The sequence below is a fragment of the Balaenoptera musculus genome, chromosome 4, assembly GCF_009873245.2.
Source record: "Balaenoptera musculus isolate JJ_BM4_2016_0621 chromosome 4, mBalMus1.pri.v3, whole genome shotgun sequence".
In the NCBI taxonomy this organism is placed as follows: domain Eukaryota; kingdom Metazoa; phylum Chordata; class Mammalia; order Artiodactyla; family Balaenopteridae; genus Balaenoptera; species Balaenoptera musculus.
The window spans coordinates 13,818,742-13,832,275 of record NC_045788.1 but is presented as its reverse complement, the minus strand read 5'-3'; the positions used below and the strand labels follow the sequence as shown (position 1 = coordinate 13,832,275).

General features: G+C 34.6%; 1 protein-coding gene across 10 annotated transcripts in view; it reads right to left on the bottom strand.

Moving 5' to 3' along the window:
- Positions 1–13,534, bottom strand: part of DNAJC13 (DnaJ heat shock protein family (Hsp40) member C13) — a 122,435-nt gene that overhangs the window by 74,889 nt on the left and 34,012 nt on the right. For all 10 annotated transcript variants that reach the window (XR_005019665.1, XM_036850129.1, XM_036850127.1 and 7 more), the window contains 10 exons: positions 9,724–9,799; positions 8,773–8,922; positions 7,980–8,021; positions 5,104–5,304; positions 2,797–3,003; positions 2,610–2,705; positions 2,146–2,237; positions 615–781; positions 427–506; positions 175–344 (listed from right to left, as the gene is read on the bottom strand). Coding sequence is in view for 9 of the 10 variants with exons in the window: in XM_036850129.1 (XP_036706024.1) it covers positions 175–344; positions 427–506; positions 615–781; positions 2,146–2,237; positions 2,610–2,705; positions 2,797–3,003; positions 5,104–5,304; positions 7,980–8,021; positions 8,773–8,922; positions 9,724–9,799 (1,281 nt within the window). In the remaining variant the exon portion in view is untranslated. The remainder of the gene's footprint in view (positions 1–174; positions 345–426; positions 507–614; positions 782–2,145; positions 2,238–2,609; positions 2,706–2,796; positions 3,004–5,103; positions 5,305–7,979; positions 8,022–8,772; positions 8,923–9,723; positions 9,800–13,534) is intronic.

Here is a 13,534-nt window from a genome sequence, read left to right as displayed (position 1 = left end):
GTCAGAAATATCATTTCCATTCACCTTCCTTTTTTATTTCTCATGAATAGAAACTACTATATCACCATATTAAAAGGTCATCAGGTTTTATTCAGATATAAAGAGGTAAATTGTTGATTATTTGCTATTTTGAGTTGTTCAAATTCTCTGAAGAAAAAAATTAAGGCAACTTACTTTGGAAGCTGAGTAAAGGCTAGAAAACCAGCTTTGGAAGCCACAAGCCTCCTCACAGCCTGGAACTGACTCTCAAGTTCTGCATTGGAAGCAACAACATCCCCCTCTTGGGACAATAATGCCGTTATGGCATTATTGATCAGTTTTTCTTTGTTTTCTGAGAAGAGACCCTAGGTAAGGAAGGATATTTCAAAAAAGTTTCCATACCAAAAGTTAATGACAATGAACATATTATGATACAATTTATCTTACATCCTGCGTTACTGCATGGAGAACTCCGCTATACGAAATATTAGCGTTGAACCTGAATACAGCATCTGCAAAGTTGCCATCTGTAAGGAGATGAAATGTTCAAAAAGATTTAGAGATTTGCATTATATTTCTTAAATTATTGTTAAGTAGATGGATGGAAATGCAATTACATTTAAATCAATACTTACTTGGAGGTGTAGCCAAGAATCTGAGATGAAGGCTCTCTACCTCTTCATCGACAGGCATGCTGAGTAACCCCCATCGTTGACCCTTATGAGTTGATGTCATTTTTACACAAACATCTCTGTTACCAGAGGCTCTTACTCCATCCAGCAAACTTGCTAATAAGGAATCTCTAAGCAAGGTTAAAAATATAAAGCTTTTAGGATTGATAATTTAGGAAAATTTTGATGTAGAAGGCAGCATAGGCCCTTTAGCAGGTTACCTGCTCAGAGGGGCACTCTGGGTACAAGAGAAGCTAAAAAGAACAGTGGTGAGAACATTAGGAGAACATTAGGAGAGAACATTAGGAGAGAACCTGACATTCCAATACTAGCTCTTCACTTTGCTGTTACATACCATGTACGAGTTACTAAAGGAATGGATCTTTAAAGTTTTCCTCTTGTTTTTTAATTTTAAGATTATTTTTAACAGTTTTGCTGAGGTATAACTTACAAATTACAAAATTCATTCAATTAAAATGTACAGTCTGGTAATTTTTAGTAAATTTGTACAGTTGTGCAATCATTATCACAAACCAGTTTTTGTACACTTCCATCACCCCAAGGCAACCATTTATCTCCTTCTGTCTCTACAGTTTTACTTTTTCAAGAAACTTCATCAAGAGAATGAAAAGACAAGCCACATTTGGGAGAAAATATTTACAAAAGACATATCTGATAAAGGACTATTACCCAAAATATACAAAGAACTCTTAAAATTCAACAATAAGAAAAACAATCCAATTAAAAAATGATCCAAAGTCCTTAACAGAGACCTCACCAAAGAAGATATGCAGACAGCAAAAAAACACATGAAAAGGTGCTCTACATCATACGACATCAGGAAAATGCTAATTTAAACAACAAGATACCATAACACCAGTATTAGAATGGCCAAAATCTGGAACACTGACACCACCAAATGCTGATGAGGATGTGGAACAACAGGAACTCTCATTCACTGCTGGTTGGAATGCAAAATGGTTGGAATGCACAATGGTACAGCCACTTTTGGAAGACAGTTTGGCAGTTCTTACAAAACTCAACATCCTCTTACCATATGATCCAGTGATTACATTCCTTTGTATTCACCTAAAGGAGTTTAAAACTTACATCCACACAAAACCTGCACACAGTTATAGCTGATTTACAATGCTGTGTTAGTTTCATTGAGTATATTTATATTAAAGTAACTTGCTGCCATTATCCAAACAATTTAAGAATGAAAGTGAAAGGTGCTATTTTTAAATATTTTAAAAGTGTAAGTTTCAGAAATACACTTTATTTTTCATCCTTTCATTTAAAATCAAGTCACCATTTTTATACTCTTTAGAAACTTGAAAACTAAATGAAGGACATTTTACATATGCAACAGAATAGAGCTATCTTTTCCTAAGTTACATAATTTTAATGTAACTTATGTAATGAAGCACTTTAATGAAGCACTTTGCCTTGCACATACTAGGATATTAAAAGCTAGATGAATTTAAAAAAATACCTCTCTGTTGAAGAGTATTTCCGTATTTGGCCCTTTATAAATTCAATGGTAAAAAGTTGTGGGTTTTCTGAGTCACAAACCAATGCAAATACCTAAGGAAAATAAAACACAAGTTCCATGAAAGATGTTTAGTTTTACAGTATTTCATTAGAAAAACTACACATCATTTAGCTGACAAAAGTCAATATTTAAAGATGTAACTTGTTTATAGTATCAGACTTTAAGAGCCACTTAAAAGTCTCATTCAAATTTTCACACAATACCAAATAAAAAGTTTTCATTGTATACTCGGAAAATAAATTTTGCAATATTCATTGTTCTAAGATCAGTAAATATAATGAAGAATTAAATACAGATTCTTCCTGTTTCCTATTCTTTAGGCATTAAAAAATATTAAAATAGAAAATTATTCTAATTTATCAACAGGGAGAAATCTCATTTAAGCTAATATTGGTGAAACTTACTTCTCCTAAGGGCTTCAATGTTGCAATATTATAGGTTGCTGGATCACGTTCCACTAAACATGTTTCTGTAAGTGCTAGAATTCTTTTTATAGGTTCCTTCAAACAAAATTGATACATATTAAAAAATTATTGAAGAAAAATGTCAAAATCAGATGAACAAATTTTTACTTTTAACACATGGGCTTACCGAATGTCTAGGTGATATTTTTTGGACTACAAACTCTGCTAAAGATGTGATGGATTCATCAGTGCTGTATTTCCCAAAGCGAAGATTCAAATATTGCTCAAATTCTAAAGGTTCTTTTCTGATCCGCAATGAAATACCTATATAGTTGCCAGCATGATCTATTGCACTTTTGATAATTTCTTCTCTTTGTTCTGATGCAAATAAATGCTGCATAAATTTTGAAATTTAAAAAGTCAGGGTTGAAATAACTAAAATGTGACATAGTGAAATCAACTCATAGGAAAGTGACTGAAGGAGCACTTCTAGCAAAAAAAGGTAGATCTTATCAGAAGTAAATAAGCAGTGTGTTGTGGCTGAAATACTGTTATTAAATTAAAATCACAAAGTCTGAGATAGGCTTGCAAAATAATCATTGAATGGAAATTATCTCCTAACTTCTCAGAGTCTGGTTCTCATCACCGCGTGGAAAACAGCACTCTGGGGCTTCCAAAAGAGGCCCCAGGGACCCCAGCTAAGTCCAGTCAGGGCGTGGGTACTATGTGGACAGGATTCCCAGTTTCAGCTAAGGTAGCTCTGACTTCATCTGTTTTTATATAGTGGACTTTCTTGCAAGATTACCTTGAAGAATGTTTAAATGTTTACAAGTCATTGGCCTATGAATATTACAAACCAACCTCCAGAGTGTATTACAAAGGTTAATTATATATTGCTACTTGCATTTGGTACCTGGAGGCCAGAAATGCTTAATATCCCATGAAGGGCAGGGCAGGAGAATCCCACACAATAAAGACCTGTCCTGCCCAGAATGCCACTAACTACCCTGCTAAGAAACACTGGATCAGATCATGTTTTAAAACCTGATTTTATTCCCAGCAGCGTATCTAGTCACTATGGATGCAGAAGGTACCAGATGAAGGTTTGGTGAATGGATCTGTCATGGTCTCATATCTGTAGTGAATGTCTCATTTTAGCTAGTGTCTTTTAAAAGGCAGACAGTATGCTTAGAAAGTGGATGATTAAAATTTAAAAGTGCTTGATGCCATCAAGCAATAAAAAATGTTGGCAATTGAGGAGTGTCACAATTCTTATCTTTAATGTTTACCTTATGCATTGTAAGGCTTGGTGAATTACTGTGATTCTGTTAAGATCTGTGAGGCCATATTCCTGAAATTAGGTATGTTTTCCACCAAGGTGTTAATCATTATAAATTTCCACCACCCAGGGAAGAGAAAAACCTTTGGACAGCACCATGACAGCAGGCTTTAGGTTGCTTTAGTGTGGAATAAGGAACTAATTTTCTCTTTGGGCCTTCACCTTTTGGGTCTAGACTCAGAGGTAACAAAATGTCTACATGTACATTCCTAGATGAGGGACACTAGGATGGTACCCATCATATGGGTAAACAGTGAAATCCAGGATGAGTAAAGGCCTATAACTCTGAAGAGTTAACATATTTTGTAAATCAGATTGTTCACCCCATCCACCATTCTTTTTACTTCCCTTTTGCTACCCTCTAGCCTCTTGTATATCCAAAAGACTTGCCCTGGCTTTGTTACCCAGGGATGGATAATTTATCTACAGAACACTAAATCTTGAAGTAGTGTTCCCAGGACATTAAGGTAGCTACAGGAATTAAAATTCTCAAAAGAAAGGATTCTTGAGAGTAAGTTCAGCTGAGCCTCTCCATGTGGACCCTCTTAATGCTCATCTTTGAGATGTGGGGTTTAATTAAGGAAGGCAGGACGTTTCTTATAAAAAAAAGATGGTCATCTTCTATAGCTCAGCTTCTACTGCCAACATACAGGGCATTCCGCGGTACCCCAAAATTTACATATAATTCAGAATTTCAAGACAAAAACAGGCAATGAATTCCAAATTTGAAGTTTCAATGAATATTCAGATTTCAGATTACAAATAGCTGGGCGAAGGAAAGAAGACTATTAAAAAAAAGATTTTAAAATACCTTTTCAAAGAAAGTTTAGAAACCTTCAGGTAAGACATGAATAGTAATGAAAATAAAACTGTAACTACCATTTATTGAATATTAAGCCACACACTGTGTTAAGCATTTTACATAAATTATCTGATTCGATCCAAAAAACAAAAACCTGTAACATACCTATTACTCTCCTCATTTTATAGAGCTGCAAATTGGGATTCAAGCTCAGGTCTCTTTGATACCAAAGCCTGCACTCATAATACATGTCATACTTCCTCCCTGAGGACTCAGGAAATTTCAAAATTAACTCTGCTTTCCTTCAAATGGTCATGTCCCTTTTAAAATGGCTTTTTAAAAACACTACTTACCAATCTACTAAATCCTCCATAAAGTATACAAAACCCTCCTTGATAATCAGAGAGATCTACAAAGCCTTCAATATTTCTATAGTCATAGGAACAGAGGACTCTGTTGGTTGCGGGATTAATTTGGTCAAAGCCTCCTGGTGTTACTTCCAAAATGACAGGTTTTCTTATATCACTCCAGTGATGCTTATAGCAGTTATATCTCTAGAGAGAAAGATAATAATACTTTTAGATTCATATTTAAGTTTACCATAAAACACAGTTACATTTAACTTATCAGTCACTGCTGAAACAACCAAAAATTATAAATATTTAGAGCTACTATCCAAATTGTTAAAAACATTTTTATTTTAGCCATTTGGAGGTTTATGTTTATTCAATTAAGAATGTTCATGCTAACTGAAGACAGTATGTTCTTTTACAATTAACAAAGGTTTGGGTTACAATATTTTGTGAAACAATTTTAAGTCACCTTTATGCAAATCTATAAAAAATTTTTTTAGGGAAATCCTAAATAGAAATGTTATTCTTCAAGAGTTCTATTGGAGAAAAGATTTCAACTTTTGTTGATGGATTTTTAAAAATTAGATTATAATTGCTTTGCAATGTTGTGTTAGTTTCTGCTGTACAACGACGTGAATCAGCTATATTTATACATATATCCCCTCCCTCTTGGATCTCCCCCCCACCCCATCCCACCCATCTAGGTCATCACAGAGCACTGAGCTGAGGTCCCTTCTTTTAACCAAGTTAGATATAGAAAAGAGCTAAGTCACATTTCAGAGCTGTTACAGTATTCAATTTAAACACCGCAGGCTTTTCTAATCACACCATTGGAAACTTATCTTTAGAAGTTTGATCTCATTAGCAAGTAAAATTCCATTTAGAGAACATTCCTTTGTAAATTAAAGTACCTAGTATCAGAAATAATTACAATGGTCAACATCCATTTACTACCCAGTTTTACTCTTAAAAAGAAAAAAATGTTTAGTTGAGGCTGCTAACCAAAATGATGTGTATAGAATAATTTAAAATAAAGGCAAAATGAGGCAAAGAGAAAATAAGGATAACAAAATGTCAGATGTGTAATGAACATTCCCTTGTCTACCTGAAAAGACCACAAAGTTTTCTACCCATCAATATGAAGAGGAACGCATGGTCAGTTACATGATTCTTAAGGTAAAAATAAACCGGTTGCTGCTCAAGAGTACAACTATTTCTAATACTAAAATAAGAGAGAAATTCTCTTGCAGGTGTTCAGAAAAGAGAGTAAGGCATTAGATAATAAACACCTCCGCTAACACCCCAACATTAAACCCAGCAATGAGGTTCATAGGATCATACCACATCAATCCCCTCAGCATTACTGATCTATGGCATCATGCACATTACGGTTTCATAAAAGGAATTCTGCAGAAAGACAAAAAGGCCTGCATTAACCCAAGAATATATTAAGAGCCTTGATTCTGAACTAAAGGATGGAGCAGTGCCACACCTTTCCAGCAGAAGTGGGGGTAGAAGTGAGGCCACAAAAAGTGGTGCTTTTCCCAACTATGCTGGTTTACATGCCCCACAGCCCACTCGCACAGGATATTCTCCATTCCTCCAGCTGATAATCAACTGTCAAGTAAAGAGATTTGCCAAGGGAAACAAATCATTGTCCTTCAGGACTGTGGAGGCCAAGACAGTCTTGAGAGACCTTGATTTAGAGTGTATCCAGGGACAATGAGAGGCCTGAGGCCAAATTCAACTTATATAAAATTGCTGTCCTTCAGGCAATCTTCTAGGGATACTGTTTTCACCACAAAATTTTGAAAAGTATTAAGTTGCTGAAGTTAACGGATATAAAGGGAAGCTTATAAGCAAAATCTCTTAAGTATGCTTCTGGAAGCAGCTGTTTTCCAAACAGATGAGATATACAAAAAACTCACCCACTAACATAAAATAACTAAAATAAGCATACCAAATTATGATTTATATAAATCTGATTGTGGCTCATCATATATAAGAAACAAGCAGCTCACCAAATGCCATTAAGCTATTTTAAATGGCTCCTGGGCAACCAGTCAATTGCTTGAGTTGAGATCAGTGAGGCTTTTGGGATACTAAAACAAGAATAGAACATCTATATACAGGATGAGGGCTTTTAAAAAAAACAGGGGAACAGTGCTGCCAGCATATGAGAGTTCAGATCCTGCCTTCTGCCAGAAGCTAGCGTTCTGGACAGTGCTATGAGTTTACACATTACTCTACGTCCCCCCTATTTCAAGGGAGTGAAAAAAGTATCAACGCCCATTTACCGTCCCCAGAAGACTCTGATTTAGTTTAAATGCTGCTGTAAACATGACTAGAGAAGGCCTGGAAAAGTTAAATTCTAATGAGTAACCATGACTTCCTGAAAGCTGTCAGTGCACCATGCAAAGCTTCATTATTGGCCAGATCCAGTGCAAGAACATGTAATAAGGCAGTTTCAATACATAAACATTCTTAAAACTTTAATACTTCTGAAATAGGAATCTCCTACACCAAACAACTACTGCATGGTCTAACAAGTATTAACAGCAGCGTGAAGCTTCTCTTGCTGTTTAGAATACTGAATAAAGACTTCGTGAATGAAGCATTGTTTTTAATGCTGAGTTCTACCGGAAGATTTTTTCCCAACTATCAGCATTAACAGTCATAAGTCTAATTATTCATATCTGAGTTTCCTGTTAAATTACATTCAACTCTCTATCACATGATATCAGGAGACATTAAAGTTGTTTCATTTTTTTCCCCTTTAACTTTGCCATGAAGGGAACACACAGTTCATGGAAGGATTTCTAAAGCACAACATTTGAAAAAATAAAGATAGATATTAAAAAATGTTAAATACTTGCCCTTCCTGTGATTTTTCCTTCTGAAAAATCAGTTCTAAATCTCTGAAAGAGAAGATATAAGCATAGTTTATAACAACAGATTGGTAAGAAAGACTCACATTTCAGTTCAGTACTTTCTATCCAAAGTTAAAATCCCAACTTGGTAACCCTGATATTAAAAAATGTTATTAGGGACTTCCCTGGTGGCACAGTGGTTAAGAATCTGCCTGCCAATGCAGTGGACACGGGTTCGAGCCCTGGTCCAGGCTGATCGCACATGCCGTGGAGCAACTAAGCCCATGTGCCATAACTACTGAACCCATGCGCCACAACTACTGAAGCCCGCACGCCTAGAGCCCGTGTTCCGCAACAAGAGAAGCCACCGCACCGCGACGAAGAGTAGCCCCCACTCGCTGCAACTAGACAAAGCATGTGTGCAGCAACAAAGACCCAATGCAGCCAAAATAAATAAATAAATCTATTACAAAAAATGTTATTAAAGTTATAGTTTAAGGATATTCAATAAAAAGTGTGTGAAATATTACTGAAAAACTGGATAGATTAATTAAACGTAAAACTGCTTTGTTCTGTATAATGTATTTAAAAAGACAAAAACTATCAAATATAAAGGATTAACCAGCCTGTCAGTAAGAAAAAAGTGAAAGTTTCACAGTGTCGAGTTAAGGGTCAATAAGAAAAAAATAAACATAGTGGGAACAGGGACTCAGAACATTAACATCTGTAGTTTAATGTAACTGTTTCATTAAGAAAAAGAAGAGAGAAATTTAGTGTATTAACATGAAATGGTTCTTACCAATGCTTCTGTAAGAAGTTCTGTTCTGTGTTCTGTAGAAAATTTTAATGTTTCTGACTTTTTTCCACTGCCTTTACGAAATGTGAGGTTGAACTCTGTTCCTTGTCCTTTTCCAACAGGGCTGATGCTGCAAATGTCTCCATAAGGCCACTAACAAAAAGAAAGGAATTCTTTCAACTTGTGCTATACTATGGGGAAATGCAACACTTATTTTTACTACTTTAATTTCACAATCACTGATTAAATGAGAAAATTTTACAAAACAGTATTGAGGTCTAGAAACGGTTTTGTCTTACAGTAATTCTATAAAACAAACTTTTAAAAGTTTTCAGTCATCAGAGACAATAAAGAAGTCCTATCCGTTTTCCAACTTCAATGATTGATGACATTAACCCAAAGCAATTAAAATACATAGATGTGAAAAGAACTGGGGAATAGCATTTTATGATTACCAACAAATGTGTTAAAAACAGCAACAAAAAGAAGAATCTGTAAAACATACCTAATTTAGAATTAAAATAAACTAGAATATATTTATGTTTACTTATCCATATTCACATTAGTCTTGCCTTTATAGACAGTAACCTTACTTTCATGACAAGTATTTTCCAACCACTGCACTTGTGACTTATGTATGCCTGTATTACAGTAACAATGCTGCCTTTAAAATTATAAAGAATTTACAACTTTTACATTAAAAAGACTGCTGTAATCAACAGTAACATATTAAAATGTTATACCCCTTAGAGCCTAGAAATAAGCACACACATGCCCCCTTTATTTATGTTTGGTCCTGAGCACTGAGCATTATATAAGCATATTAATCTTTTTCAGATTTGACACTTCTATCCTAAAGTACTGATTTCAGGCAGGGAGTCATGGGTCAGGTTTTAACCTGGCTTTTAAAATTCAAATGGAGTTCAAACACCTAATAGCTTCTAACATAATTACCTGATTTGTTACTTCTAAGGTATTGGGATTATATGTAGTAATCGCATGGGTTCCAACTGAAAAGACACGCTTATACCTACAAAGGAAGTACTTAAGTTTAGTCTTAAATAAAAGAAACATTTTATAACAAAATACATATAACACAAAAGGAACATTTCAATAAATAAATAGAAATGTGTTAACTGATTAATGTGACTAAATATATCTTCGTTTTATATTCTCACATTTTTAATGTTCTGAAATGCTACTGGTATTAAGACCCACCCATCACTCATTTTACTGTGAAACAATAAGATCCTTAAGTAGAAAAGTAAAACCTATGCAAGCAATCTTGTGCTGTTAGTGTACATGAAGTTAGCAAATCACTGCCAGAGGATGCCAAAAGAATCTAAATGGGAAAATTTTATTTAAAAAAAAAGACACTGTACACTACTAATTGTTTCAAAATATCCTTTCGACAAGAACATGATGCAAATGAAGGAAAAGCTATGGTCTACAACTGGTCTGTCACACTCCTATTCTGGAATCTAAATAATTTCTATTTAAGCAACTACCTATTACATTTAAGTGTTGCAATTTTATAGAAGTAGGAAGGCTACATCACAGACAAGCAATTTTCACTTCTCACTTCACTTCCTTCACTTAAAGCAACATATCTGAAGGAGAAAAACCATTTGGGTATCAGTAATCCTTTAGAAGAGAGAGCAATTCATAAAGATAAAAGTGGAAACTGAATTAGAAAAATTTATTTAAAACTGAAGAATTAGCTCTTTGGAAATAAAATAATAAAATAGGTCTAAGAAAATACGAAAACAAAATCAGGAATAAAAGAATTTATAACCATAGACACAGAAGAAAAAAAATGATGTGTGTAAATCCATGCTAATAAATTTGAAAATTAAGAATAAATCAACCCCTGTATAGAAGAATTTAAGAAAGCTGCAAACAATTACACCCTACAAAAGTACCAAGGCTCAAACAAGGAGATGAAATCTTAAAGGAACAGGTAAATCCTATGCTTCTTAAATTGTTCCAGGAAACAGACTAAGGACAGCTTCTCAATTCTTTCAGTGATACTAAAATCTGGTAAGACAATACAAAAAAGAAAAAAAATACACCAATCTATTTTTAAATAAATACTATCAATATGAATCAAATGGCATATTAAAATAGTAATACACCATGACCAAAGACAGTCATTTTAGGAAAACAGTTGAATATCAGAAAAATGTATTAATTGATCATATTTATTGAAATATCTATTTGTATTTTAATAAGAGATTTTTAAATGATCAAAAATGGATGTTAAACACAATCAGATGCTTTTTTTATATGTATGGAAAAGACTGTGTTTTTCTGCTTTAAACTACTAATACAGTAAAAAGGCATACATTACCTTAATCCAGCAGCCACTAGCTGACTCAAGGGTCACACACTAGGAGTATTCCCATTAAGATCAAGAGAGCTCTTTCACATTTTAATTTCCCTATTATTTCTTCTAATCATTATATTATATAATAAAAATGATGAAATTTCCATTTTGGGGAAAAATGATAGATTCTATTCATCTTTACCATATTGCTATATTACAAATTTTTCTCCCTAATTTCATAAGTCTAAAGTGGAATGGGAAACTAAAGAATGAGAGCCCTTCCTTTTAACATAAAAACATTCATTTGCTGCTTTCTAAAGTGGGGAGAAGTTGAAGGATTGGTGAAGTGGATGAGGATTTATCTAAACAGATAAAAAGTCTCAAAGCTTCAGAGGCTTAATCAATTAATGGGAACAAAGAAAAACAAAGAAAATCTTATTAAAGCAATATTTGCCTCAGAAGATTGCACAATGAAATCAAATGTATGACAGAAATATGAATTCACGAATTCTAACTTTCAGAATCATCTTGAGAGTCAAACATGCCAATTTTTGTTTTTTTAAAATTTTTATTGGAGTATAGTTGATTTACAATGTTGTTAGTTGCAGGTGTACAGCAAAGTGAATCAGTTATACATATACATATATCCAATTTTTTTAAGATTCTTTTCCCATATAGGCCATTACAGAGTACTGAGTAGAATTCCCTGTGCCAGAAGAGAGAGCAATTAGAAGAGCTAGCATAGTAGGTCCTTATTAGTTATCTATTTTATATATAGTAGTGTGTATATGTCAATCCCAATCTTCCAATTTATCCCTCCCCCCCCTTAACCCCTGGTAAACGTAAGTTTGTTTTCTATATCTTTGACTCTATTTCTGTTTTGTAAGAGAGTTCATTTCAAACATGACAATTTTTATAATCCTGAAATGAAACTACAGAACTTATTTATTTTACTCTGGAAGCAAAAGCGTAAGAATTAAATGCCTGAAATGTTCCAAATGTCAACTGATGTTGTCATATTCAAAATCTTAGAGGATCTCAGTTAAGAAAATATCCTTTTCAATTCTATACTAATCTCCTCCACGCAATGAAGCCCTTTCTAATTTCTAACATTTTTCTCATGTAACTTTTTCATCCTGATTAGTGCCGTGCAAAAGAACTTTCCAAAATGATGGAAACGTTCTGTATCTACACTGTCCAATTAGGTAGCTCTATTGACCACTTGAAATGTGGCTAATGAGCAACTGAATTCTAAATTTTATTTAAACTTAAATAGCCATGCATGTTTAGTGGCTACCATATCGGAGAGAACACAATTTAGATCCTGCAGCAAAAGGATGCTGGAGTGAGGTGCCCAAAGTACTGTCATGACTGGTAAACTCAGAGCTATCTTTCAGATAAATATAGAGCTCTAAAGCCTTCCTAAGAAGAGAGTTGTAAGAAAATTCTCAGGAGAATTCCCTTCCATTCCCCTTTTTTCCCCTTCCTTTCTTCTAAGAGTTCCCCATGCCTCTCTCCTCTAGAATGGCTGCTGGACTACTCTTTAACGTTAGGGCAAATACTTCTAAGTCATTTAAAACCTTTATAAGCAGCCCTAAACCTTCAAAGAGTACCTAAAAAGCCCCTTGGAGATCAGATTTAGAGATTAAAATCTGAATGAGCTCACATGTATGGTATGTTAGTTGTACCTGCAACTTAAGGTTTTTCTCTTAACTTTTACTTTCACTAAGTCACTGGTGTCTTAAGTCATAAAGAATAGACAAATACTCCATAAATTCAAGGAGGTACATGTCTTCCTTATCTTTGAAACTCTAACTCCTAGCATAGTACCCAGCACTGCATAAAGCCAGGTGCTCAATAAATGTTTATCCAATAGCTAAACAGACCAATCCATGCATTCAGATCTATGACTCTAAGCAAGAGTTTACTCTTGCATTTAAAACACAATATAAATCAGACAGCAATTAACAGCACACCAATTTTTTTCTTCATAACCACTGTGACATCAGGAAAAGACTAAGTTCGTATCTTTAGGAAGAAAATACATTTTATTCACTATCTGCAATGAGAAATTGCCATTTTAATTTTTTTTTTTAAATAATTTTTATTGAAATATAGTTGATTTGCAATGTTGTGGGTTTTTTGTTTGTTTTTTTGGCTGCATTGGGTCTTCATTGCTGCGCGAGGCCTTTCTCTAGTGGCGGCGAGCAGGGACTACTCTTCGTTGTGGTGCGTGGGCTTCTCATTGCAGTGGCTTCTCTTGTTGTGGAGCACGGGCTCCAGGCGCGAGGGCTTCAGTTGTTGTGATGCGTGGGCTCAGTAGTTGTGGTGCGCCAGCTCAGTAGTTGTGACACATGGGCTTAGTTGCTCTGCGGCATGTGGGACCTTCCGGAACCAGGGCTCGAACCCGTGTCCCCTGCATTGGCAGGCGGATCTTAA